The sequence below is a fragment of the Tachypleus tridentatus genome, chromosome 1 (assembly GCF_004210375.1).
Source record: "Tachypleus tridentatus isolate NWPU-2018 chromosome 1, ASM421037v1, whole genome shotgun sequence".
Classification (NCBI taxonomy): Eukaryota; Metazoa; Arthropoda; class Merostomata; order Xiphosura; family Limulidae; genus Tachypleus; species Tachypleus tridentatus.
In genome coordinates, this window is record NC_134825.1 from 97,344,623 (window position 1) to 97,369,211 (window position 24,589).

General features: G+C 33.5%; 1 protein-coding gene across 1 annotated transcript in view; it reads left to right on the forward strand.

The window, feature by feature from the left end:
* Positions 1–24,589, forward strand: part of Ranbp21 (exportin-5-like protein Ranbp21) — a 130,092-nt gene that overhangs the window by 64,633 nt on the left and 40,870 nt on the right. Inside the window, exons 19-25 of the mRNA XM_076468574.1 lie at positions 3,290–3,421; positions 3,771–3,877; positions 13,963–14,055; positions 15,074–15,173; positions 16,399–16,464; positions 16,937–17,052; positions 19,379–19,479. Of these exons, the coding sequence (XP_076324689.1) occupies positions 3,290–3,421; positions 3,771–3,877; positions 13,963–14,055; positions 15,074–15,173; positions 16,399–16,464; positions 16,937–17,052; positions 19,379–19,479 (715 nt within the window). The remainder of the gene's footprint in view (positions 1–3,289; positions 3,422–3,770; positions 3,878–13,962; positions 14,056–15,073; positions 15,174–16,398; positions 16,465–16,936; positions 17,053–19,378; positions 19,480–24,589) is intronic.

The window sequence follows — 24,589 nt, forward strand, 5'->3', positions numbered from 1 at the left end:
ACGTTTTCGAACACTGCAAATCAAATAAACATAACTATAGAAAACACCCAAATACTAAATAAAGAAGCAAATGCAAAATTAAAGAAGCCTTACTTATACAACAACTCAAGCCCAAAATAAACCAACACAAAGGAACACCTTTATACTTATATTAATAAATATAATCAAACATCTAAGCACACCCTCTACATTCCTACACTCAATTACACAACTGCCTTGAAACATGTGGTCAGCTATCGGTCAGTTACCTCTTTCTTTCTTTGTGAACCTGATGATGACCAAAGAAGGTTGAAACGTTGTTCGCTCCTCTTCATAAAAATTTTTCTCAACCCAAACCAGCCATTTTTATATATATATTTTTCTCTACAAGTGAGTTTTCTTGTCATCACTGATTTACCTGAGATGGTTTGAAATTTTGGAAATGCCAACACTTAATTCTCATGCCATTTCTTGAACAGTTTGGCATGGGTTTTTTTCCACTAATACTTTCATTTGGTCATTTTCAACAGCAGAAAGATGTCCTCTGCCCTCTCTATCTTCAAGACTGACACCTCCATTATGAAACTTTTGGAACCAGTGCTATACTGTATGTTCAGAGATGGTTCCTTCAATCCATGCTTGGTTGATATTGTGAGTTGTTTGCCATTATGACCAAATTTGAATTCATGTAAAAAAATACACTAATTGTTTTCCTTCATTAATTGTAAGAGTCTGAAATATTGGAAATAAAGTTTTAGAAAAGAATAAAAAGAATAATGAACAGAAGAGAGCTTCAGTTTGTCAATGGTGTATGCAAAATCATAAAAATGACTAAACCTTTAATATAAAAATTGGCCATTATTTTTTGAACAACCTGATAGTATTGAGATGGGTTAAGACAGATGTGCTTCAGTTGGTTATTTCTGGTCCTGATTAGTAGAAAGACTGTGTGAATTCAACCGATAGTAGCCATAAGTAATTGGTTTTTAAGCCTATATCTCTGTTTAACAAAGGTTTTATTATGCTAATGTAAGAAGACTCCTCAATTTTTCTTTTTTTCCAAACTTTATCTAGCTTTATCCCAGTCTATTTTGTGTTAAGTTCTCTCACAGTATGTTCTGTAGTAGCTGAATTCTATGTTTTTATTAGGCTTGTGTTTGTTACTTTATTTTTGCCTTGAGTTATCTTCCCAGTTCATTGCAAGAACATGAAATTTCATATATTACATTTTTTGTGTTCCATCTTAGTAATTTCTATTTATTTTGACTAGGAGAGATTTTATTGTTTTGTAATATTTCCATTAGACATCTGTGTTGAACTACTTCACTATGAGTTTAAGTTTTTCACTTAAGTTTTGAATGAAGGGTGAGGCACATAGTAACAGTAGTGTTCTGCTTTTCTTTCTGTTGCTATCTATTCTGTTTTTGCATTCTTTTTTTTATGATTGTTTCATCACAGATGTTTTCAACCCTGTGTATGTAGGTTTTCTGTATAGAGTCATTGTAATTGTTCCTTTCTTTCTACCGATAAGTATGTCAAGAAACTAGGCTGTTTTGTTTCTTGTCCAAAACAAGACCAATCCTGGTTAAAAATACATAAAAACCCACTAATGAGATCCACAAAAATGTAATCTATAAAATTTCGTGTTCAGGAAGCAAAACTCAAACAGGGGAAATGGAAAGACAAGTGAAAACACAGAATTTAGCCATTGCAGAACATTTAATGTCAACTGGACTCAAAATAGACAGATAAAGCTAGAATCATCAACTCAGACAAATTTTGGAATACAAGACAAAGAAATCATTCTACATCAACACAATAAAAGCTTCTATAAATCTAAACACTGATCTAGAAATCAGCATTTTCTTACTACTTTTGGTTGAATCCAAACTTGGTCACATCACTAACCAGGACCAGAAACAAACAATCAAAGCATGTCCATGTCAGTCTACTTGGTTATCATACAAAGCCTGCATTAGCTTGCACAAACTGACCTCAAGGTGAAATGTGGAAGGCTTTGAAACATCATCTTCAACACTTAAGCTATATAAGTAGATTGTGTAGTGACTATTATATTTCTAGAAGTGTTTTGGTAAAAGGCAGTTGCTGCCCATTTCACTTTCAACTCAAAAACTAAGTGTAATTTGGAAATTAATTAATTAAAAAAAGGGAATTAAAATATATTTTATGAAAATAATACAATGTTTTAAAAAGTTATGAAGCTGGCTTTTGTGCTTTTATAAGTAGACTATTGTAAAGGGCTTATCAATTAATAAATTAGCAAATGTCGCCAATCACTCAGTGCTAGCAGTGATTAACTAACTATAGAGATAAATTGCTCTCTTTGAATCATTTTTCATAGAGCTATTTCATTTAATCCTTTGCATGTGGAGGATATCAGACAATTTTGTTTTGTTTATATACATACACAGCTGAATAAGCAAAAAAATCATAAATAACTTTACGGATACCATAAAATTCCACTATAATTTATCAAGTTTATTAACAAAGTTGTATTTAGGTCTAAATCAAATATAAAACTTCAGACAGACTAAAGACAACCTAATTCCTTGAAATCTTGATTTGAAAGAATATGATAGACCTTTTAACAGATTAAAATGGCTGAGAAAACCACTATGAGACATTCTAATCTTTTGAGGGGTTATTTACATCATATATTGAAGTAAATGTATATAAGGGAACATTTTCAAAAATGGGGAGATGTGAACAGAGCCACTATGTTTGATTCACCGTATCTCAGCAAAATAAAAATATACAGGATTTTTATTTCATATTCCAGCTTGTTAATATCAGTAAAATGAGTTCTTAATTTGTACAAAAGTGTACTTAGTATTTTTACATCACAACAACATAATTTTAAACATACCATGTTTAAACATTCAGCATACCACGTAACTCACTAAAATATATATTTGAATGTGTTCTTTTAATATTTACATTTAAATTAAGAAATTAACTTGAATTTAATATTAAAGTTTAATATAGTAATGAAATATAATCATTATATTTATGTTTTGGTCCTGAAAGTCTTGGAAAAATCAAATATTTAGGCTGAAGGTTTATCTTTTTCATATTCAGATCATTTTTTCGATATGTTTAAAGACTTGCACAGTAATTTATTTCACACACCTACTACCAGTGATAATTATGCACATGTTGGCAAACTCAGAAGAAAATATTTTAATTTATTGATAAATCAAAAACATAAAAACAGAAAAAATTTCTATACAAAAAAAAAAAAAAATAGAAATTATTACCCTAATAATATTTTATTGTTTAATTTTCCCAGATATTTTCTGCTGTAGTTTTCAATTTTTCTGGACAAACTAAAGCCACGCGAAGTAAAGCAGTAAAGAATGTGAGGCGTCATGCCTGTTCTTCCCTTGTGAAGATTTGTAAACAGCATCCCAAGCTGCTTCTGGTAGGTTTTTGTGGAGTACTGTTCATGCTTGAAAACTAACCCTCTTTGTTTTATCAAACTTTCCTAAATTGTATTTAACTTAGTTGTACTGAGCAACAAAATGTTAGTTTTATTTATTTTATAAAGTGATCAATATGAAATGAAAAATAACTGTATGACATTATAACAGAAAAAATGTGTTATTTGTAGTAGAAATTAGCATATAAAATGTGTATTTACCTTGATTTGAGCTGTACTACTAACCTAAAATTTGTTATTAAATTTTTCAGAACTGTTTTATTGTAATTTGCATACAGAAGCAGGTATGTTTCAGTTTTTCGTGGATTAATGTGCTGTTGTCTTTCCATAGCCAGCATTTGAGCAAATGTACAATCAAGTGAAAAACCTCTGTCAAGATCCTGATCAGCTTTCACAACTGGAGAAATGTACTTTGTTAGAAGCTCTTGTTCTGATCAGGTGTGTTACGTATTAATAAGTATTAAAGTTGGAGGAAAGTTTTAGAGTGATTGCAAAAAGACTGATTTTTGTAATAAACATTATAAAACTTGCAATTGTAATTATAAATATTTTATTTTGTTTTGATAGATTAATGCACAAGTGTTTCACATTCAAAGTCAATGTGAAATTATTTATCAATTATGAGAGTTTATACTATGATTTATACTATTACTTATAAAAATTCAATGTTCTTGAAAAAAATTAAATGTGTTGATACATTAATTTCACATTTTTATATTAACCCTTTTGCAACAGGTCACAGGTCAAAGGCCACAACATGTTTGTTGACTTGCGTTCAAAATTTTATTGAACAATGATTTTATGAATTAATGTCATTAAGCTTAGAATCAAATTGTAGATTATAATTTAGAGTTTAATGTTATATATTAGTTAATTTCTTAATTTAAAAGAACACATAAATATAGAGTGAGTCACATGGTATGTTAAATGCAGCACTGTTTCGGATTAGATGTTTGTGATGTCAAAATACTAAGTCTATAGTTTAATACAACTTAGGAACTCAAGTTACTAACATTATGAAGCTAGAATATAAAATAAGTACCTCATATCTTTTTATTTTGCTGAGATATAGCTTATGCACTGAATCATACATGATGGCCCAATTCAGTTTTTTCCATTCTTTGAAATGATCCATTATGTACTCTTACTAGAGTATATGACGTAAATAACTAATTGACAGCTTAAAATGTCTCCTTTGTGGTTTTCTCAGCCATTTTAATCTTTGAAATGGCTACCACATTCTATTGAACCAAGGTTTCATGAAGGTTGCTTTTAGTTTCATATTTTTTTAAATATAAATAATCTTAGTTACTAAGTTTAATAAATTATTGTGGAATTCCATGGTATCAATACAGTTATTTATAATTTTTTGGTTATTCAACTATATATTTAAAATCTAAAAGTTTTGTTTGATATCCTCAACATGCAAAACTTTAAAAGGCTTAGCAACCTATGTCCAGCAGCAACCAACTTCAAATGTTGTAGAAAGAAGAGATAATTGCTTGCTTTAGTTATTGATGTATTCTTCTATATTATAAGAAAAGTAAGTTTAATAATTTATTTCTAAATAGTAATAATCTGTATACATGTATAATGTGTATTAATTGAAATATGCCTGTATGTTGCAAAATAGAAGCAAATAGATGAACAGTAGTACTGAAATACATGTGATGCAAATAGAACTGTGAGGCTAAGAACCTACAACGTTTATTGGACCATTGCAACTTTAAACCATATAATAAATGTTTTCACACATCCTAATGGCAATTTTTATCACTCTTGGAGTTTCTTTTTTAAGTGTTGTAGGAAACATAAGCTGTTAAGTCCAATATTGTGTTCTTGGAACAAGGTCATGTATGAATGACACTTTTCTGTTTTGCTTGTGGGTTTTTGCTCTCCAGGGTGTTGTACATAATATGGTGTGCTGTGCAAAGATGGGCTCAGATGGTCAATGATTTGAACTTTATTTACAGTGTGTTTATTAACCTTAGGTGTTGAAAGTAAAATAAACACAGGAATTGTATGGGATATGTTTAACAGTTGAAACTCTCAGCCTAAAGCAACCTCCCTCCCCAAAAAAACGACATTTGTACAGAAAAAAAAACAATTTTTTAAAGGAAATATTACTAAAGATTTGTTTGTGAAAATACCGATTCTGTTTTGTAACTAACCTGAATGCAAAACGATTTCATGTTATGATTAAAAGACAATTCTTTGTCTCAATAATCTCAGATATTTGTGTAATCTCTAAGACTTCATTAATACATTTCAAATGTTTGTTTTCAGTAAAATTTTATATTTTGTTATTTTCCATATAATAACTATGTGTGGTCTGTCACCTGACCAACCTCATAACCATCATAAAAAATTAGTAAATAAATTACACTTTTTCTATGTAAATGAATACATATTATAACAAAAAATACAAATGATTAGTCTAAGTAGCTTAATTAGCACAACACTATATATGAACATATATAATTATTTTTTATTTACCTTCCAGTCATGCCTAACTAACATTACATAACTTGCATTGATGCTGTGCATATGTACTCCTGTTACATATCTAAAAATATAAAACTGACCTCTAGTCTTCTCTCATTTGGCTGTGGTATAACTAAGAAGATTTGTAAACAGCATCCCAAATTGTATTTTGTGGTGGGCATAATGAAATATAAAATGAGCATTAAGACAACTGGACATCTTATTGTGATACACAAAAACCTGTACTTAACATGTTTTTCTTTACAATTCATTTTTATATAAAAAAATAAATCATATATAATTTTAAATTTAAATTGTAAATTATATTTTGATGTCAATCTCATTGATGTAAGTAGTAAAAATGTTATTTAATAAAAATTTTGAAAATAACGTTCCAAACGTGCACTTTAACCTCTAGGGGTGAAATAGTTAAACCATCTTTAACAATGTACGACTCTTCCACTTTAGAATTACACAGATTATACATATTTTCTTTAATCAGGCATTATTTTATGTGTGAAATAATTTTAGTTGAGTCTAAATTGGGCAAGATGTGATGAAAGTTGGAGGGAATAGATGATGATAATTCTCAAAATTTTTTTCAGTAACTTATGTTTTTGTTTTTTAGAAATTTATTAAACGTGATGGGTAGGAGTGAAATTGTGTAACAGGAAATTTCAGATACACAAAACATCAATCAACAACTGTGTAGTTTCCTTGCTTGTTTTTTTGAGTAAAATGAATGAAGTCTTTTAAAGGGCTGTAAATTATGAGTTAGTTAATCTGCAACTTTGGAAACTAATTTTTACAAGTATTTACTCATTAGTTCATGAAATGATTAATTTGTTTTTAACTAGTCTATTAATTGTAATATTTTGTTGATTATGTATATCCGTCTTAATATTTCATGAAATTACTAGATTGTACTAATTGGTCTGTAATTTTTATTATTGGAATATGAGTTACAATTGCAAAAGTCAAATTTTACTGACCATCATATCAGTAAGTATTGTGTGCACCTAATGTTCCAAAATGGCCTACAGATAACCAGAGACTATCTGGACATATGACCATTTAAAAATGTCATTGACTATTTTTACCTTTAAACACATAGCATTGATTTGGTTGTGTATTTGAAGCACATGCCACTGATCTCTTAAGTCATGTTCAAAGAGTTTATTTCATTTGAAACTATATATAATGCAAGAAAATCTCTTGAAGAGGAGGTTTTTATTAATTTAATTATCTGTAATAAGAAAAATGTTCACTAAAATGGCAACCACTAAAATATCTATTATCAGTATAGATGTTGTGTAGTCAAAAGAAATAATTTTTATAATCCTCAAAGCCCTCTAAAGCTAATGAACCAAAAAGAAATCTTTTAAAATGTGTTTCTTGCAGAAAAAAGTATTTATTTTATAAATTTAATGACAAACAAAGTCAACAGGTATGAAATATATACCTGGGTGAGTGTTGAAGTTCATATTTTATAGTCTAATAAATGACTCTTCCATGTTTTATTTTAATTACAAGTTTAATGTAGTATAGTTCTAATTCAGTTTTGTTTGTCAAGTTTCCACTGTCTGGATAATCTTAAGATTTATTTCTCCCTCTCATTTTACATTTATCCACAATACTCATTTATCATAATCCCTTTTTTTTTTTGCCCTCAGTATGAATTTCTGTATCTGGTGAGAGGACTTCCCAGGAAAAGTTCTGTTCTTTCAGTTTACCTCCTCTGGGATCTAAACATCCACCAACATGTTTCCCATGCATGGTGACCTGTGAAGGGGAGGAGGTGGTTGAGGGGTTCAACCCTAACACACCACTTTGGCCTTGAATTCCTGTAAATGGGCAACCTTGAGGTGACCCTCTAGAGTCAATCGGCTGGTCCGCTTGGGCTAGGGTTAACCAAGTACCAGTGTGGTGGATGTTTTCAACAGGTGTTGTGGGCATTGTATCTGATACTGGTGTTTGGGTACAGTGCTATCGAAACCCTGGCATAGCTGCAGTGTCCTTGTTTGGCATTGTAGTGCATCCCCTCATAGGGCTTCATGGTGGGGGGGTCAGTGGGCACTAAAATATTCTTTTCTTTTTATGGATTCTCCAAATAAAATTAAATAAAATAGTGAAAAAACAGTCCATAGGTAAACTACTATGTCTTGAAGATTCTGAGCAGCAATCTTCAACATCTTTAACACCTGTACTTCATTTTCTTATACTATATTCTCTTTTAGACAAACCTTTAGGGCAGATGTCTCCCTTTTTGATTCAGAAGTGACAAGAGGGACTTGCTGGCTCTCCAAAGTCAGAAAAGAAGCTTTGCTCTGGTGACATATTGGTGGAAACATACACATCTCAACACAGTGATCTCCTCTTGCATTCAAAGGCAATTGGGGATATACCTACTGAGTTTACACCTCATGCTACTTTGAATTCATCATGAGAAGTTATTGTTGAGAGGGATTTGTAGAACATCCCTGAGCCAGAGATTCTCACTGGTTTCTCCACCCAAGGAGTTTCTGCAGTAAGATGTAATTCCACTTGCAAAGATAGAATTATGATGCCAGACAACCATTCTAACATTTATATTACCACATCCAACTGCCACCATCAAGGCAGGTTATCTTAATTGCAAGGTATGGCCATACATTCCAAACCCTCTCAGATGTTTCCAGTGTCAGCAGTTCAGTCACTCAAAGACATGTCATGATTTCTTTGTGTGCTTGTTGCAGTGGCAAGGACAACGATGCCTTCGAGTGTGAAATGGACCTTCATTGCATCAATTGCAATGGCTCTCACTCATCCTATTTTTGTTCTTGCCCTTAATGATTGGAAAAAAATAAAGATGCAGCATTTGAAACAATTCCAAACATTACTTACCCTGAGGCTCAAACATTGCTGTCCACTGCACTTTATTCCACAACTACAGTGTCTGTGCCTCCAGAAGAATCATTCTCAAACCAAATGTAAAGTTTTTTTACCTTCATGGTTAGAAAGGTTGAATAAACATCAACGACCATCTCTGTCTCTAACACACATTCCAGCTTTGGTTCCAGATATGGGGATTTCCCCAGTTACATCTTTTCTCCAACTCTAAGATACAAAATGATCATTCACCCATGTTTTCAGTCTCTGGAATCTTCTTCCTACAACAAAAACCTGCCCAATCGACCCAGGGCAGGATCCATGGAGGTCGAAAGACCTCCTTTGAGAAAAGACGTGGTCATAAACAGAAGGACTTTCCACCTAGTTTGCCTACACATAAATAAAAATGGCCACCTTCATGCAATGGAACTTTGAAGGTTTATGTTCTAATCTCGATGACATCAAAGCACAGGTTGCTTTCTACCTTCCTGTATGTCTTTCCTTACTGGAAACATTTCTGAAACCTGCAGATACAGTCACCTTTTGGCAGTTATTTCTGTACAGAAATGACAAGCTGTGTGATGGATGAGTGCATAGAGGGGAGGCACTGTTGGTTGATCAGCATGTGCCCACCCTGTCTTTGCCACTTAACACACCCTTGGAGGCCATGGCCATCCTTGTTTCCTTGGTTAGTACTATCACTGTTTGTTCTCTCTACCTGTTGCCTGGAGAGACTCATGATTAATTAGACCTTGATCTCTCATTGAACAGTTGCCGTTTCCCTTTTTAATTCTGCAGGGCTTTAGTGGACGTCATTCCCACTGTGGAATTGCTAATATTGATGGGAGGGGTTGCTCTGTAAAGTGTATGCTCTCTGATCACAATCTTTGTCTTTTCAATACTGGTTCTTTTACTTATTTTCATGCACCTACTCAGTCCTTTACTGTTGTTGATCTCTCAATTTGCTCCTCTTTACTATTCTTACACTTTTCATGGAGGGTTGACAATAATTCACGAGGCAGTGATTGTTTTGAGAGAGGCTGAGCATGGTCGATGTCACCCGACCCACAAGTCGAGGTGGAAGCTGGATCAAGCAAACTGGCCCTCTTTCTCTGCTCTTGTTGAACTTGATCCTGCCATCATCTGTAAGCCATCAATAGACAACTGTGTAGCAGCAATAACTGATTGTATTATATAAGCAGCTGCTTAATGTAGTCCAAACACTTTAACGTGTTTTCTGCGATATCCTCATCTGTGGTGGAATTCTGCCTGCCACATGGCATGGAAGGCTTAAAAATGGGCTTGGGATACTTTTCATAGGTATCCCACACTCTTGCACTGCATCACTTTCCAGCAGGCCCATGTACATGCTCAGTGGGTAAGATGTCAAAGCCAGAAGGATTAAGTTCACAACCATCATTTCTTCTACCAACAGTTCCAAAGTCATATGGGATAAGGTTTAAAAGGTTAGTGGGCAATATAATTCTGCCCTCTCTTGATCTTACTCTGATTTCCAGGAAGTAGCTGATACCTGAAGCATCATCGATACTCTAGATGAAAGCTTTTGCTGGGTATCTAACACTTCTACTTCATCCTCCACCTTTTTAGCCATCAAGACTCAGGCAGAGTGATCACCTCTTTCTTTTTGGGTCGATTGTCTCTATGACTATAATCATCCCTTAACACAGATGGAATCCAAAACTGGCGCTTAATCGGTTTGGTAACACATAGTTTAGACCTGATGATGTACAGTACAAGATGCTGCACTATCTATCTCCTGCTTCTCTTGCTATTTTTCTGATTGTTTTTAACTGAATTTGGCAGGAGAATGTTTTTACTTATGCCTGGCACCAGGCTGTGTTCCTACCTTTCTCTAAGCCTAGGAAGGATCCCAAGATTCCTTCAAACTACCATTCAGTTGCTTTGACAAGCTTTCTCTGCAAAACCTTAGAGAGGATGGTTAATGCTTCCCTGTTTGATTCCTCAAATCAAACAGTCTTCTCTTGCCCATCCAATGTGGTTTCCAACAACAGCGCTCCACCATGGACAACCTGATTAAACTTGAAATGTCAATCAGAGAATCCTTTCTCAAAGGACAACATCCTGTATCAATATTCTTTGACATTGAGAAAGCTTATGATACAACATGGAAGTATGGCATTTTGCAAGACCTCCATTTGTATGAGTTATGTGGCCATTTGCTCATTTTTTTAATAAACAGGTGATTTCAAGTTTGTGTAGGTTGAACACTTTTCCATTCTTTTGTATAGGAACTTGGAGTCCCTTAGGGCTGTGTTTTGACTGTCACACTTTTCAGGGAAAATATTAATGCCATCACTGAGCACCTCTCTCTTACTGTTGGAAACAGGCTCAATGTTGACGACTTTCACTTCTCATGTCAGGCCTGAAATATGAAGTATATTGAGCAGTAGCTACAGACTGCCCTCAGTTGTTTACTGAAGTGAACCACAGTAAACAGTTTTGACTTCTCTCTCTAAAACCATTTGCATGCACTTTGCTGGCAAACGGGTATTCATCCTAATCCTGAACTCCATATCTGTGAAGTTGTGCTAGTTGTAGTCCTTGAGACAAAGTTCTTGGGCTTATATTTAAACGTAAGCTAAACTTTATACCACACATCAAGCAGCTATGGATCAAATGTACAAGACATCCTCTGTCTTGTACATTTGATTTGTACACTTATACTGGTAAATGATTGTATATACCAGCTGTGTATTTAGCGATTTTGTGTAGAATTTGCCTCCTTGAAATGACATTCTCTTGTGTGTAAATGTCTCTCAGCTGTTTATTCGAATCTGTTCTAAATATGTGATGTTTACTCCGATCTACTATAAATGTCCCTGTGATGTTTACTCCGATCTATTATAAATGTCCCTGTGATGTTTTTTCCAATCTATTATAAGTGTTACTTACTCTGTCTGCCTCTCTTCCACCACTTGGAGAGCAGGTTGATGTTCTTATTCGATTGAAACTATACTATGGATCACTGGTCTGTGGCTCTACCATAACCTTGGTCTTAAAGATGCTGGACCCTGTCCATCATCAGGGACTTTGGCTCTGCACTGGGGCTTTCCACACTTCCCCAGTTCAGAGCTTATACACAGAGTCTCTTGAACCTCCTTTGCACCTCTGCCATTTGCAGCTGTCTTTACTGAATGGTTTGAAACTTTGTTCCTTACCAAAGCAACTCACCTTTCATTGTGTTTTCCTTCCTTGGTGGGCCATGCTTTTTCAGAACAGATGATCTGCCGTTGCTCCTTTTGATCTTTGTATGCAAGCTTAGTGGGATGAATTGGGTCTGACCTTGGATAACATTGCTGTATCCACTGGTCAGTCCATCTCACCATGGCTTCTTACAGTCCCCAAATGTGACCTGTCTTTCAGTCATCTGAGAAAAGTAGACACTACCAATTGGAAATACTGTTTGTTATTTGCTGAACATCTTTCAAACAATCCTTCCATTCCTATATATATATATATATATATATATATATATATACACACACACACACACACACAGATGGTTCGAAATCAGGTAACTGTGTGGACTCTACCATGGTTTGTTGTGGATCGGTGGTTTCATGCAGAATCTCCCCTAAAGTTTCTATGTTTACTGCTGAACTGTATGCCATTTCTATTGCCCTAGATCACATAGAAGCTAAACACTCCTTAAATTACATTATTTATACTGACTTGCTTAGTTCTCTACTGGCTGTGGAATCGTTTCACATTAGTTCACACCCTGTTCTTGCTGATATTCAAAACCGACTGGAGCATTTCTTTTTAACATCTACTTCTATCCAGTTTTACTGAATACCAGGCCATGTTGATATTCACGGGAACAAGCTTGCCAACACTGCAGCTAAATCTGTCTGCTCTGGCACTATCACTGCTGTGTCTGTTCCATACATTGACTATGGTCTTGTATTTAAGGCTTAGCTCTGTGCCAGTTGGCAGTCAACTAGGAGTAAGCAACATGAAAACAAGCTTTTCTAAATTAAACCCTCTGTTGGACTTAAGCCATCTTGCTTAGTTAAGGATGGGAAAGAGGAAGTTGTTCTAAGTAGACTATGCATTGGTCACAGTTTATTAACTCATCGCTTTTTTTATCTGGGACTGATGCACCAGTATGTTGTCTGTGTAACACTCTGGTCAATATAAGCCACATTTTACTGTCTTGTTGTGATTACAGTCCTTAACAATGGTATCATTTTAAACATGTTTTGTCCGAATGTTTATCCATAACATTAGACAATGCTATTCGCGATGGTGACACTGTCCACATTAGAAATGTTTTTAGTTTTTTAAAGGTCATTAATCTTTTTAATGCTATTTAAGTTTTTTTTAATTTATATATTAGACCTTTCTTAATGTGATTCTCTTTTAAGAATCAAAATATATGTAGTTTGATTTGAAATTAGAAAATAGTCGTAACGTTAAATAACTTGAAACCAGGATGGAATGGCCAACTTTAGCTGACTAACGCTGCTGTTTGAACTTACCCTTTAGTCATCCTGGTGAGTTATAATAATTGAAATTTTGCAACTGGTATCTTAAAACTTGTATTACTTTACTTTCTGAAAATGGCCATAATGTCAAATAACATGGAGCCAGGACTGGAAAGGCCAACTCCAGGTGACAAATGCTGATTTTTGAACTCACCTGTTTTTCATCCTGGTGAGTTATGATAACTACAGTTATGCTACAGAAAGTCCTTTACAACTTGTACTGCTGTAGTTTCTCTTACTGCTGTAGACTAAGTGTAAAAATTGGATTTAATGCTATTTATGTTTTTAATTGAAAAATTAATCTTTGTTTTATCTTAATTTCCTTTTATGAATTTTAATAATTTTACCTTTTATTTTAAGATTTTTTTCCAGATATTTGGTGCAAATAGCCTAGTTGTTTTGTGCCATAAAACACCAAACCAACCAACCAATTTTTTTTTAGTTTATTCACTATCACTTTCTTTAGATGAATTATTTTTTGTGCATCATTTACATCTTTGAATACATGCATATTATCTCTTTGTCATCTCTGTGTTTAGAGAAGTTCATTAGCTCCTTGTTCTCTGTGTCTGTCATAGATGCATTATCTCTGTTTTAGTTAAATTGCTTACAATTTAAACACCCTTTTCTTCTGTGTTACAGCAATGAATTCCATGACTACAATAAGCAACTGGATTTCTTGAAGGAAATCTTTAATCCTGTATCTTCCATCTGGTTGAGTTCTGAGCTACAAGAGTAAGAAAATACTATTATGTTATAAACTGCACCAGAACAAATATTAGATAACTTTTTTTTTTGTATCATGTTACTTTAGCTCAGTACTTTGTTATCTCAAGGTATGATACTGCTCAAACAGTTGACAGATCTATTTGCTTACTGTTTAAAATCTGAATAATATTCTGTTCTGTCTCCAATGAGCTGTTGATGTAAACTCAAACTGCTACAACTTTATTTTGCATTAATATACATTTATTTTTTACATAAAGTTTAACTTTAGGATCTGTGTAAGAAAGTTCATAGTTTTAGTTATGATTAAGCAAGAACTATAGCATAATTATTGCATGGATTATAATGCTTATTATATGTTAATACTATTGATATTGAGATTTATGTATCTGCACATACCACTGACACAATCATTCAAGTTTATAAACACCATTTATTCTGGTTCATGCAGGATTTTCACATTGTCAAATGTAAAACTTAAAATGTACAGTCATTTACAGTCTGTTACTTTTTATAGTATTTATTGGGTTTTTCTATACTTCCTACAGAAGCAATAATAATACGAATATATTTTGGAACATTGGAAGGTGAAAGTTTTGGTTATTCTTGATGATGAGAAACCAACTTGAAATGAAAATGTGTATCAAAACAGCTGGTATGGGTATTAACACTTTTATTAATAAAGCAGAGAACAACGTTTCAACCTTCCTATGTCATCTTCTGGTTAACAAAAATTTGTATATTTTCTTTCTCAGGAATTCTAAGGTTAAAAGATCCTTATATTAAAGAAAATTTACTTTATTTTTAAGTATGTATAAAATAAGCTGGTAGGGAACAGTTGAAGGTTTAAGCTTTTTCTTGTTTGGACATCATCTGTTGAAGCTAGTGGATTGAATTGGTTATTTATAACTTGGTGCAAAAATAACTTGTACTGGGAAAAATGAATAAAAAAATTAAAAACAAATAAGGTAATGAGAAATTAATTGTTATAATAGTTTTAAATATATTCACATTTTGTTATTTTCAGGGCTTTTTCTTCAGTAGAAAACTTTATGGCTCATATTGGCCTTGATCGTCCCCCTGTAGAACCAGGTAGTGATGACATCATGGGAATTAACAGGTCACAGGTTCGGTAAAAGTAGACTTGTTAAAGTGTTTAACTTTATTTTTTCAGGATGGTTGGTGTAAAACTGTTATTGAAAATATACATCAAATTATATTTATTTTTATTAAGTGTTTATGGGTGTGAAGTTTCCAATGGTTTTTCAACTTGTATTAATTAAATTTTTTTTAACTTTCTGAAAAGGATTAAAAACATAAGTTGCATGAAATCTTAAAGTAAGGAAAACATAAATATTGAGCAAATGGTGTTTTTGCATAAAGCTCCTATGTTGTGAACTTGTGACTTGTATTTCGGAATTATTATTAAGTTCATGATTTATTTTTTACCACGTATTGAGTCAAGCTGTTATGTTCTAAAAAGGGCTTTTAGCCCTGAGTAATCAGCTTGTATCTTAACCTCTCTAGTTTTTTATATTTTCACGTGACAACTTTCCATGTTGTAGAAAAACTTAGCATCCAATGCTACTTCATATTCAGCATGCTTAGCTCAGCTTCTGAAACATTTCTGTTTGTTTCTTTCATTCATAGGTCATGCACAGTTGGATGAAGTTGTGCATTTATATGATAGTAGAAATTTTTTCCAAAATATAATTACCATTCACTTACAATATAAATATTCTTTGACATTCACTTTGCCTGTCTAAGCATTGTTTTTTGTATCCTAGTAAAATGCCCTTGGTAATATCTAATTTGCAAATTTCTTTACCCTCGTCAGTGTGCCCTACATTTTTATATTATGTATAAGCACACATCACATAGATAATGTAATTGCTTTATCCTCAACAAAACAGCAATCACAGTTTTTTCTGACATGTTACATTCATCCCATTATAGATTGAGATTTTTCTACAACGTGGATTTCAGTGGAAGTATAATTTCCAAAAAAGGTTTTACAAAACCCCAAACTAAATCAGGCGTGATATTTAGGGGTATGAATTCCCATATTACAGTTTTCAGCAAGACAGCTGATCCGACCCTTTGTTGTCTAGGGTCTCTTTCTATGTTTCGAATTAGATATTGCTCAGAACATTTAAGTGGGATATAAAAGACTGGAGCATGTGAGATTAATGTTTAAATAAGCAAAGCCAATTTTGAGGAATAGCTGTATTGTCAGTGGAGGTAAGTATTATTAAAAATACATTTTCAATTTAGGGCTTAATGTTAAGTATTTATATCAGATGGAAAACTCTGGGGACATGTGCTCATGAAACATAATTTTCATCATTTTAGATAATTTACTGCGTGTCAACTATCCTGGGAGTTATCAAGCGGTCTAGGTGGCCAGACGATCCTGAGGTATCTTTAGAATAAAAAAAAGTTTAATAATAGATGTCTTATATCTAAGATAATCTTATTTTGAGCATTTAACAATGAAGTCAAAATATTCATTAATTTGTCAAATAGTGAAAAACTGAATAGATTTGTATGTGTATACTTCATACTTAAATAGGACTATTTGTTTGTGGTATCAATGGGTTTTATTACTGTTTTTATCCATATCATAATCTTAAAAGTCTGTATGGTTTTAAAGGTTTTTCTTCTGGAGCAAATTTCTGAAAACACTCAAATACTATAAAAAACAACAAAAAACTATTAATTCACCATGTAATTGTCATTTAAGACTTTGGACATTCAATTTTTAATCTAATTTTTTTATTGGCTAAAGGTTCATTTAGTCAGAGAATCAGTATTTTTCAGACTGTTCATGATAATCAGTATAGGAGTGTTTATATCATAGATCTATATACTTTGTACTGTTTTTCTTCAGGTAGCAAAGAAAGGTGGATTCTTGTGTGAATTTGGTAGTGAAACAGGCCTACATTTTTGCAACCCTGCTACACCATATGTTTCCATGTTGCTAGAGAGACTATTTTCTTTAATTGGGTAATAACTTAGGATTTGTACATCTATAAAATGATATACAGTACACTGTCTAATTGTGAATGGTAGTTTTGTTTATTTATAACTCGAATAATAGTTAAAGTGAATTAAGTTGTCCTCATATCCACTTGCAGATTTTTGGAAGATATGCTATTTTTTATTGTCCTTAAAGTGTTTTGCATTTTTTATGAATGGTTGAAAACAGAAGTTTTTTTTACTAGTTAAATGCCATGGGGCATCCTTTCCCATGAATGTTGCAAAGCTTTTCTGAGTTGCATTCAAAATTCAATTAAACTACTTTTTTACTATGATATACAAATAAACTTGGTGAAAAGTGTAGCTCATAATCCAAATTTTAATGTTACATAAATTTTAAATTCTTGGTTTTATAAAGTAATATAAAAAATAAACTCTGAATTTACCCTTGTGTGAGAATTGACATTTGCTCTTTAGCATTCCTTTTGCTTTAATTTACTTACCATCCCTCCAAGAAATATGAAATTTAACGTAAATTACTAATTTTAATGTTTTTCGTCATTTAGGCAAAGCATAATTTTTATAGCCCTCAGTCTTATTTGTTTACAGAACCATAATCTAGAAAATCATATCCATTTGCCATGCCCAAGTATAAGAGAGAACTACTAATAATAAGTGAAACTGTAGGTGTTATATTGCTTATAAATAATATAGTAATGGAAAGTTAGTTTTAACCTATGAAATGATGTACTATGTTACATTCTTTTCTGTACAGGGAATTATTTGTTTCACCTCCAGTTTGAAACTTTTTCACGTATTGTTCTTATCAACCAATTCAGATTAATTTTTACTTTATCTTATTACTAGAAAGCCAGAAAAATTATTATAGTTAAAATACATCATTTTCTTTACATGTCATTAATGTGTGTTCTTGATGCACCATTTAATTAAATTAAAATTTAGATATAGTTTACAGAAGAGGAGATTAAATACCTTATACAACATACAGGATTACTGAAAAATACTGTAGATATGCATTTCAAAGGATTTAGAGGCTATGCAACATGTAAATTTTAAATGGACAAAAATATTTTCTATTTTTCACATGAACATAATCTTTGAGTTAGATTGACTATGTGAATTTAGAGACATTTCTTTATCTCACCTACTAAAAGCTTCCAACATTTCATTGAGATACCCATAGCAAATTCAGAATTATAATCAGTGTTTCTTCTCTAGTATAGTGTTAGTCCAGTATACCAAACTTGTGTATGTTTGGATGATTGGTGGTTGATTACATTGTCAAAGTGTGATTTTTATACTGAGTAAAATCACGATCAAATTTAAGTCATTCTTACCAGGTTTATAACATTTGACTTTGTTATAAATTTGTTGTGTGGAAAGTGATGTCTGATTGTCAGTAAACTCTGACTAATGGCTTGTCAATTAACTTCTAGTGTATCTGTTGTTATTTCATTAAAAAATTGCATTAGTTATATTTAATATCCTGTTAAATGTTATTGTTTTATCTTTAATAAAACTGTCTACATTGGCTAAGGATTGCATAATTTAAAAGTTTGCCTCATAATCAATGCATAGTCAGTAATTTTATGGTGCATAACTTCAAATTGCTAACTTCATAATTTTAATTTTTTCCATGTAAAATTAAGAATCCTAATAAAGGAAGCAAATACAAAAGTAAATGCTAAACACCGTTAAGGTTTTTCCAAAAAAATATCTTAAAATCCAACTCCAGTGTACAAACAGTATGAATGAAAAGAGTGTTCTATAATTATTCTCAGAACTCATTGTAATAAAGATGGGTATAAAAGCTAAAATCTGCTATACTGTTTTTGAGGAATTTTTAAGAGAATATCAGAGAGATTGTTTCCAATACAACCTATCATACAAATTTTTTCTATCCTTGGGGAAATATTTTACATGGTTGAAGTTAATTTACCTTAAAAAAAAGTCCTTGGAGAAAGCTTTTAATGAAGAGCTAAAAAAAAAGCTGTATTTTAATCATTGTACTTATATTTATAATTTGAGATTATGCAGTAGTTAGATATGTGTGCTTTTATAATGTAAGGCTTAGCAGCTTTGTTCCCCAAAGTGCTTACACTGTTAATGGTGATATTAGTATATAACAAAGCTTACTTATGTGAAAAGCTTTACAAGTTAACTAAGAAACAGTAATTGGGCTTAGTTTGTTCTTTAATACCTGAATTAATTTGATTAATTAATTAAAATTGTTAATTTTAATATTTTTCCTCTGTTCATTGTCTAGTATTTCTTATTTTAGAACTGTGACTAATGCTATTTTAAATTATTGAGCCTTTTGAACTTACTACAGAGTTTTAAATGGTATATGGAGACCAGAAGCATTAAGTAAAATCCATTCAGAGTTTGCCACAGCTAATGACATGCTAGAGGTTGAGAAACAAAACATTTTAGGTATGTATTTAGCTCCTAATCATTGTCTTAGTCATATAATTGAATAATCGCTTATAGTGTTTAAATAATTTACTCTCATACTGGGAGATAATATTAGTTCAAGAAAGTGATCACTGCACATTATTTATCAATAAATTTATGTATATATTTTTTATGATTTTATAAATATGGTGTTTGAATTTTCATAGGTTTTAACAATAGAAACTTCATCATTACATGTTTTTATCATTATGTAAGTTATATTAAAATAGAAAATAAAATTTCAGAATGTAAGAGCTCCAAAGATCATTGATAGTTTTCTAGGTAGATTTAAAGTTGAAAAACAAAAGTGAAATTACTTTGATAGATTGTTTAGGCAGAGTATTCATGATGAAACTTTGTAGAATGGACGGCAACTGCCTGCAGTGTAGACACAAGTAGAGAGAACGATGTTTCGAAAGTCTTTCGTCTTCTACACTTGTGTCTCCACAACAGGCAGTTGCCGTCCATTCTACAAAGTTTCATCAAAAGTGAAATTTAACAGTTTAAAATTTGTGCCTTGTTAGTAAACTAAATTTTTTTTTATTTTGTAATTTTTATTCACATTAGAAATAGAAAAATAACCTGAGGTTTTAACAGCTATACATTTGACAGTAGTTAAGTAACTATATTCATGAAAGTTAAATTGTTCTTACCTGGACACGTGATGATTATTTCAAACCACTTATCACTTTTAGTTGGAGCAGCTTTGCATGCTTTTTGAGTCATAAGAGTCATTAACAAATCAAAGCATGCAAAGCTGTTCTGAATAAAAGTGATAAATACTTTAGAAAGCCATACATATCACATGAAAAACAAAATTAAAATTTATAAGTTATGTTTGATTCAATTAATTTTTTTGCTCATTTATATATTACTTAAAAATCAGCACTCAAGCTACCATGAGAACAACAGTTTAGAATAAAATTTAGCAAACAACGAATAAAAAAAATTGCTTGGTTGAAAAATGGAAAATGTGTCACTTGGAATTTAAATTTTCAATCAAACAATTTTTTTCTTTTTTTCCTTGTTTGTTAAGTTTTATTCTAAACTGTTGTTCTTCAGGGTAGCTTGAGTGCTGATTTTTTATAAGTAATATATAAATAAGTAAAAAAGTTAATTGAATCAAACATAATTTATAAATTTTAATTTTGTTTTTCATGTGATATGTATAATTTCCTAAAGTATTTGCCCAAAATGTGTAAAGGTTGGAAATATTTTGCTTTAACCTGATTTGTTAAATATTATATAGACATGTATTTTATGAATTTGTGCATTTGCTTCCTCTTGTTATTGCATTAATATATCTACTTTTTAGTAAAATTTCCAAAATAAATAAAAAATCAGGCTAAATTTAAATTCAATGCATTCAGCAAGTTAGATGTAAATTCCCTCAGTGTGGATTCCTGTATGTGGTGAGGGAACCTCTCAGGGAAGGTTCTGTTATTTCAGTCTATCTCCTCTGGGATGTAAACATCCACCCACGTGTTTGCCATGTGTGGCGACCAATGAAGGGGAGGAGACGATCCCGGTGATTGAGGGATCCAACCCTAACATACCATTTTGGCCTTAAATTCCTGTAGATGGGCAGCCTTAGGTCAGTTGGCTGGTCTACTTGGGCTAGGGTCAACTAAGTACCAGTGTTGGATGTTCTCAACAGGTGTTATGGACGTATCTGATGCTGATGTTTGGGTATACTGCTCATGAAACCCTGGGGTTGCTGCAGTGTCCTTGTTTAACATTGTAGTGCATCCCTTCATAGGGCTTTATGGTGGGTGGGGTCAGAGGGCACCAAAATTTCCTTTTTCTATCACGCATCCTCCAAATAAAAACTTAAATAGTGAGAAAACAGTCCATAGGTAAACAACCATGTCTTGATGATTCTGAGCAGCGCTTTTCAAAATCTGTAACACCTGTTGTACCCCATTTTCTTATCTTATATTCTCTTTCAGACGAACCATTAGGCCAAATGCCTCCCTTTCTCATTCAGAATGGACTTACTGGCTCTCCAAAGTCAGTAAAGAAGCTTAGATTTGGTAAAATATTGGTAGAAACATCCACATCTCAACACAGTGATCTCCTCTTGCATTCAAAGGCAATTGGGGATGTACCTGAGTTTACACCTCATGCTACTTTGAATTCATCATGAGAAGTTATTGTTGAGAGGGGTTTGAAGAGCATCCCTGAGTCAGAGATTCTCACTGGTTTTTTCACTCAAGGAGTTTTTGCAGTTAGGCATATCTCCACTCGCAAAGATGGAATTACGATACTGACCAACATCCTCATTCTGACATTTACATCACCACATACACCTGCCACCATCAAGGCAGGTTATCTTAATTGCAAGGTACAGCCATACATACCAAACCCTCTCTGATTTTTCCAGTGTCAGCAGTTCGGTCACTCAAAGACTTTGTGTCGTGGTTCCCTGATGTGTGCTCGTTGAGGTGGCAAGGACCACGAAGACTATGAGTGTGAAACGAACACTCATTGTGTTAATTGCAATGGCTCTCACCCATCCTATTTTCATTCTTGCCCTAAATGGTTGGAAGAAAAAGGGGTGCAGCTTTTGAAATCTAGTCATAACATTACTTATCCTGAAGCTTGAAAGTTGCTGTCCACCACTTCATCTTGGACGTGTGCTGCTACACTTCATTCCACTACTACAGTGGGAGTGCAGACAGATCTCTCTGTGCCTCCAACAGAATTGCTCTCAAAACAAAGGAAAAGTCTTTTGACCTCCATGGTTAAAAAAATTGTTGAATCAACTTCAGCACCCATCTCTGTCCCTTACATTCATTCCAACAAATTCCAAGATCCACTTCCTTTGGTTCCGAGTACAGGCATTTCCTCAGATACCTCTTCTTCTTCCACCCCAAGATGCAAAACAATCATTCATTTACATCCTCATTCACTGGAATCCTTTTCCAATAGCAAAGACCTGCCTAATCGACCCAGGGCAGAATTCACGAAGGTTGATAGACCTCCCTCAAGTAAAGACAGTAAAGAAAAAAGATATTGTCTTAAACAGAAGGGTTCTCCACCCAAGTTGCTTACACATAAATAAAAATGGCCACCTTCATATAATGGAACTGTTAAGGCATATGTTCTAATCTGGATGACATCCAAACACTGATTGCTTCCTACCATCCTGTATGTCTTTTCTTACAGGAAACATTTTTGAAACCTGTGTGGTGAACTAGTGCATGGAGTGGTGGAACTGTTGGCTGATCAGCATGTGCCCACTCTGTCTTTGCCACTCGAAACATCCTTGGAGCCCGTAGCCATCCGTGTTTCCTTGGGTCATACCATCACTGTTTGTTCTCTCTACCTGTTGTCTGGAGAGACATATGATCAATCAGACCTTGATGCTCTCATTAAACAGTTGCTGTTTCCTTTTTTAATCCTGGGGGACTTTAATGGACATAATCCCCTCTGGGGAAGTGCTTAATACTGATAGGAGCGATCACTCTATAGAGTGTATGCTCTCTCATCACAACCTTTCTCTTTTCAGTACTGGTTTTTCTACTTATTTTCATGCACCTACTCATTCCTTTACTGCTGTTGACCTTTCAGTTTGCTCCCCTTCACTATTCTGTCATTTTTCATGGATGGTTGACAGTAATCCACTAGGCAGTGATCGTTTTCCTATAATTCAGAGATAGACTGAACGTTGTTGGTGCCAATGACCCGCATGCCCCCGTGGAAGCTAGATCACACGAACTGGCCCTCTTTCGCTGCTCTTGCAGAACTTGGTCCTGCCATCGTCTGTAAGCCATCAATAGATGACTGTGTGGCAGTAGTAACTGACTGTATTATACAAGAAGCTGTTCAATGTATTCTTAAAACATTGACATATTTTCCACGATATCCTCATCTGTGGTGGAATCCTGCCTGCCACATGGCATGGAATTCTGAAACACATGCCTGGGATACTTTCTGTAGATATCCCATGCTCTAAAACTACATCACTTTCCAGTACGCCTGCGCACATGCTCGGTGGGTAAGACATCAAAGCCAGAAGGAATCTTGGATTAAGTTCACAACCAGCATATCTTCTACCACCAGTTCCAAAGTCATATAGGACAAGGTCAGTGGGCAATATAATTCTTTTCCCCTCTTGATCTTGCTCTCTGATGACCAGGAAGTAGCTGATACATGGGGAATCACTGATACTCTAGATGAAAGCTTTTGCTGGGTATCTAGCATTTCTGCTTCTTTTTCCACCTTTTTAGCCATCAAGACTCGAGCAGAGCGATCACCTCTTTCCTTTTAAGATGATTGTCTCTATGGCTATAATCTTCCCTTTACACTGGTGGGACTCAAACTGGCCCTTCGTCGGTTTGGCCGTACATCAGTTGAACCTGATGATGTACACTGTGAAATATTTCACCATCTATCTCCTGTTTTTCTTGCAGTTCTTATGATTGTTTTTCATACTTTTCTTTAAACCTGGAAGGATTCCAAGATTCCTTCAAACTATCGTCCAATTGCTTTGACGAGCTGTCTTTGTAATACCTTGGAGAGTATGGTTAATGCTCATCTTGGTTGGTTTTTTGAATAAGACAATCTCCTCTCGTTCACCCAGTGTGGGTTTCGACAACAGTGCTTCACTGTGGACCACCTGATTTGACTTGAAACATCAATCACAGAAGCCTTTCTCAAACTACAATATCTTGTGTCAATATTCTTCAACATTGAGAAGGCTTATGACACAACATGGAGGTATGACATTTTGCAAGACCTTCAATATATGGGTTATGTGGCCATTTGCCCATTTTTATTAAAAAATTTTTGATGGGCAGGAGATTCCAAGTTCATGTAGGTTCGACATTTACTGTTCTTTTCTACAGGAACTTGGAGTCCCTTAGGGCTATATTTTGTGTGTCACACTTTTCAGTATAAAGAATAATACCATCACTGAACAACTCTCTCTCACTGTTGCAAATGGGCTCTATGTCAACGACTTTCACATCTCATGTCAATTGTCAAACATGAGGTTTATTGAGCGGTAACTACAGACTGCTTTCAGTTATTTACTGAAGTTGACCACAGTAAATGGCCTGAACTTCTCTCTCTCTCTTAATCCATT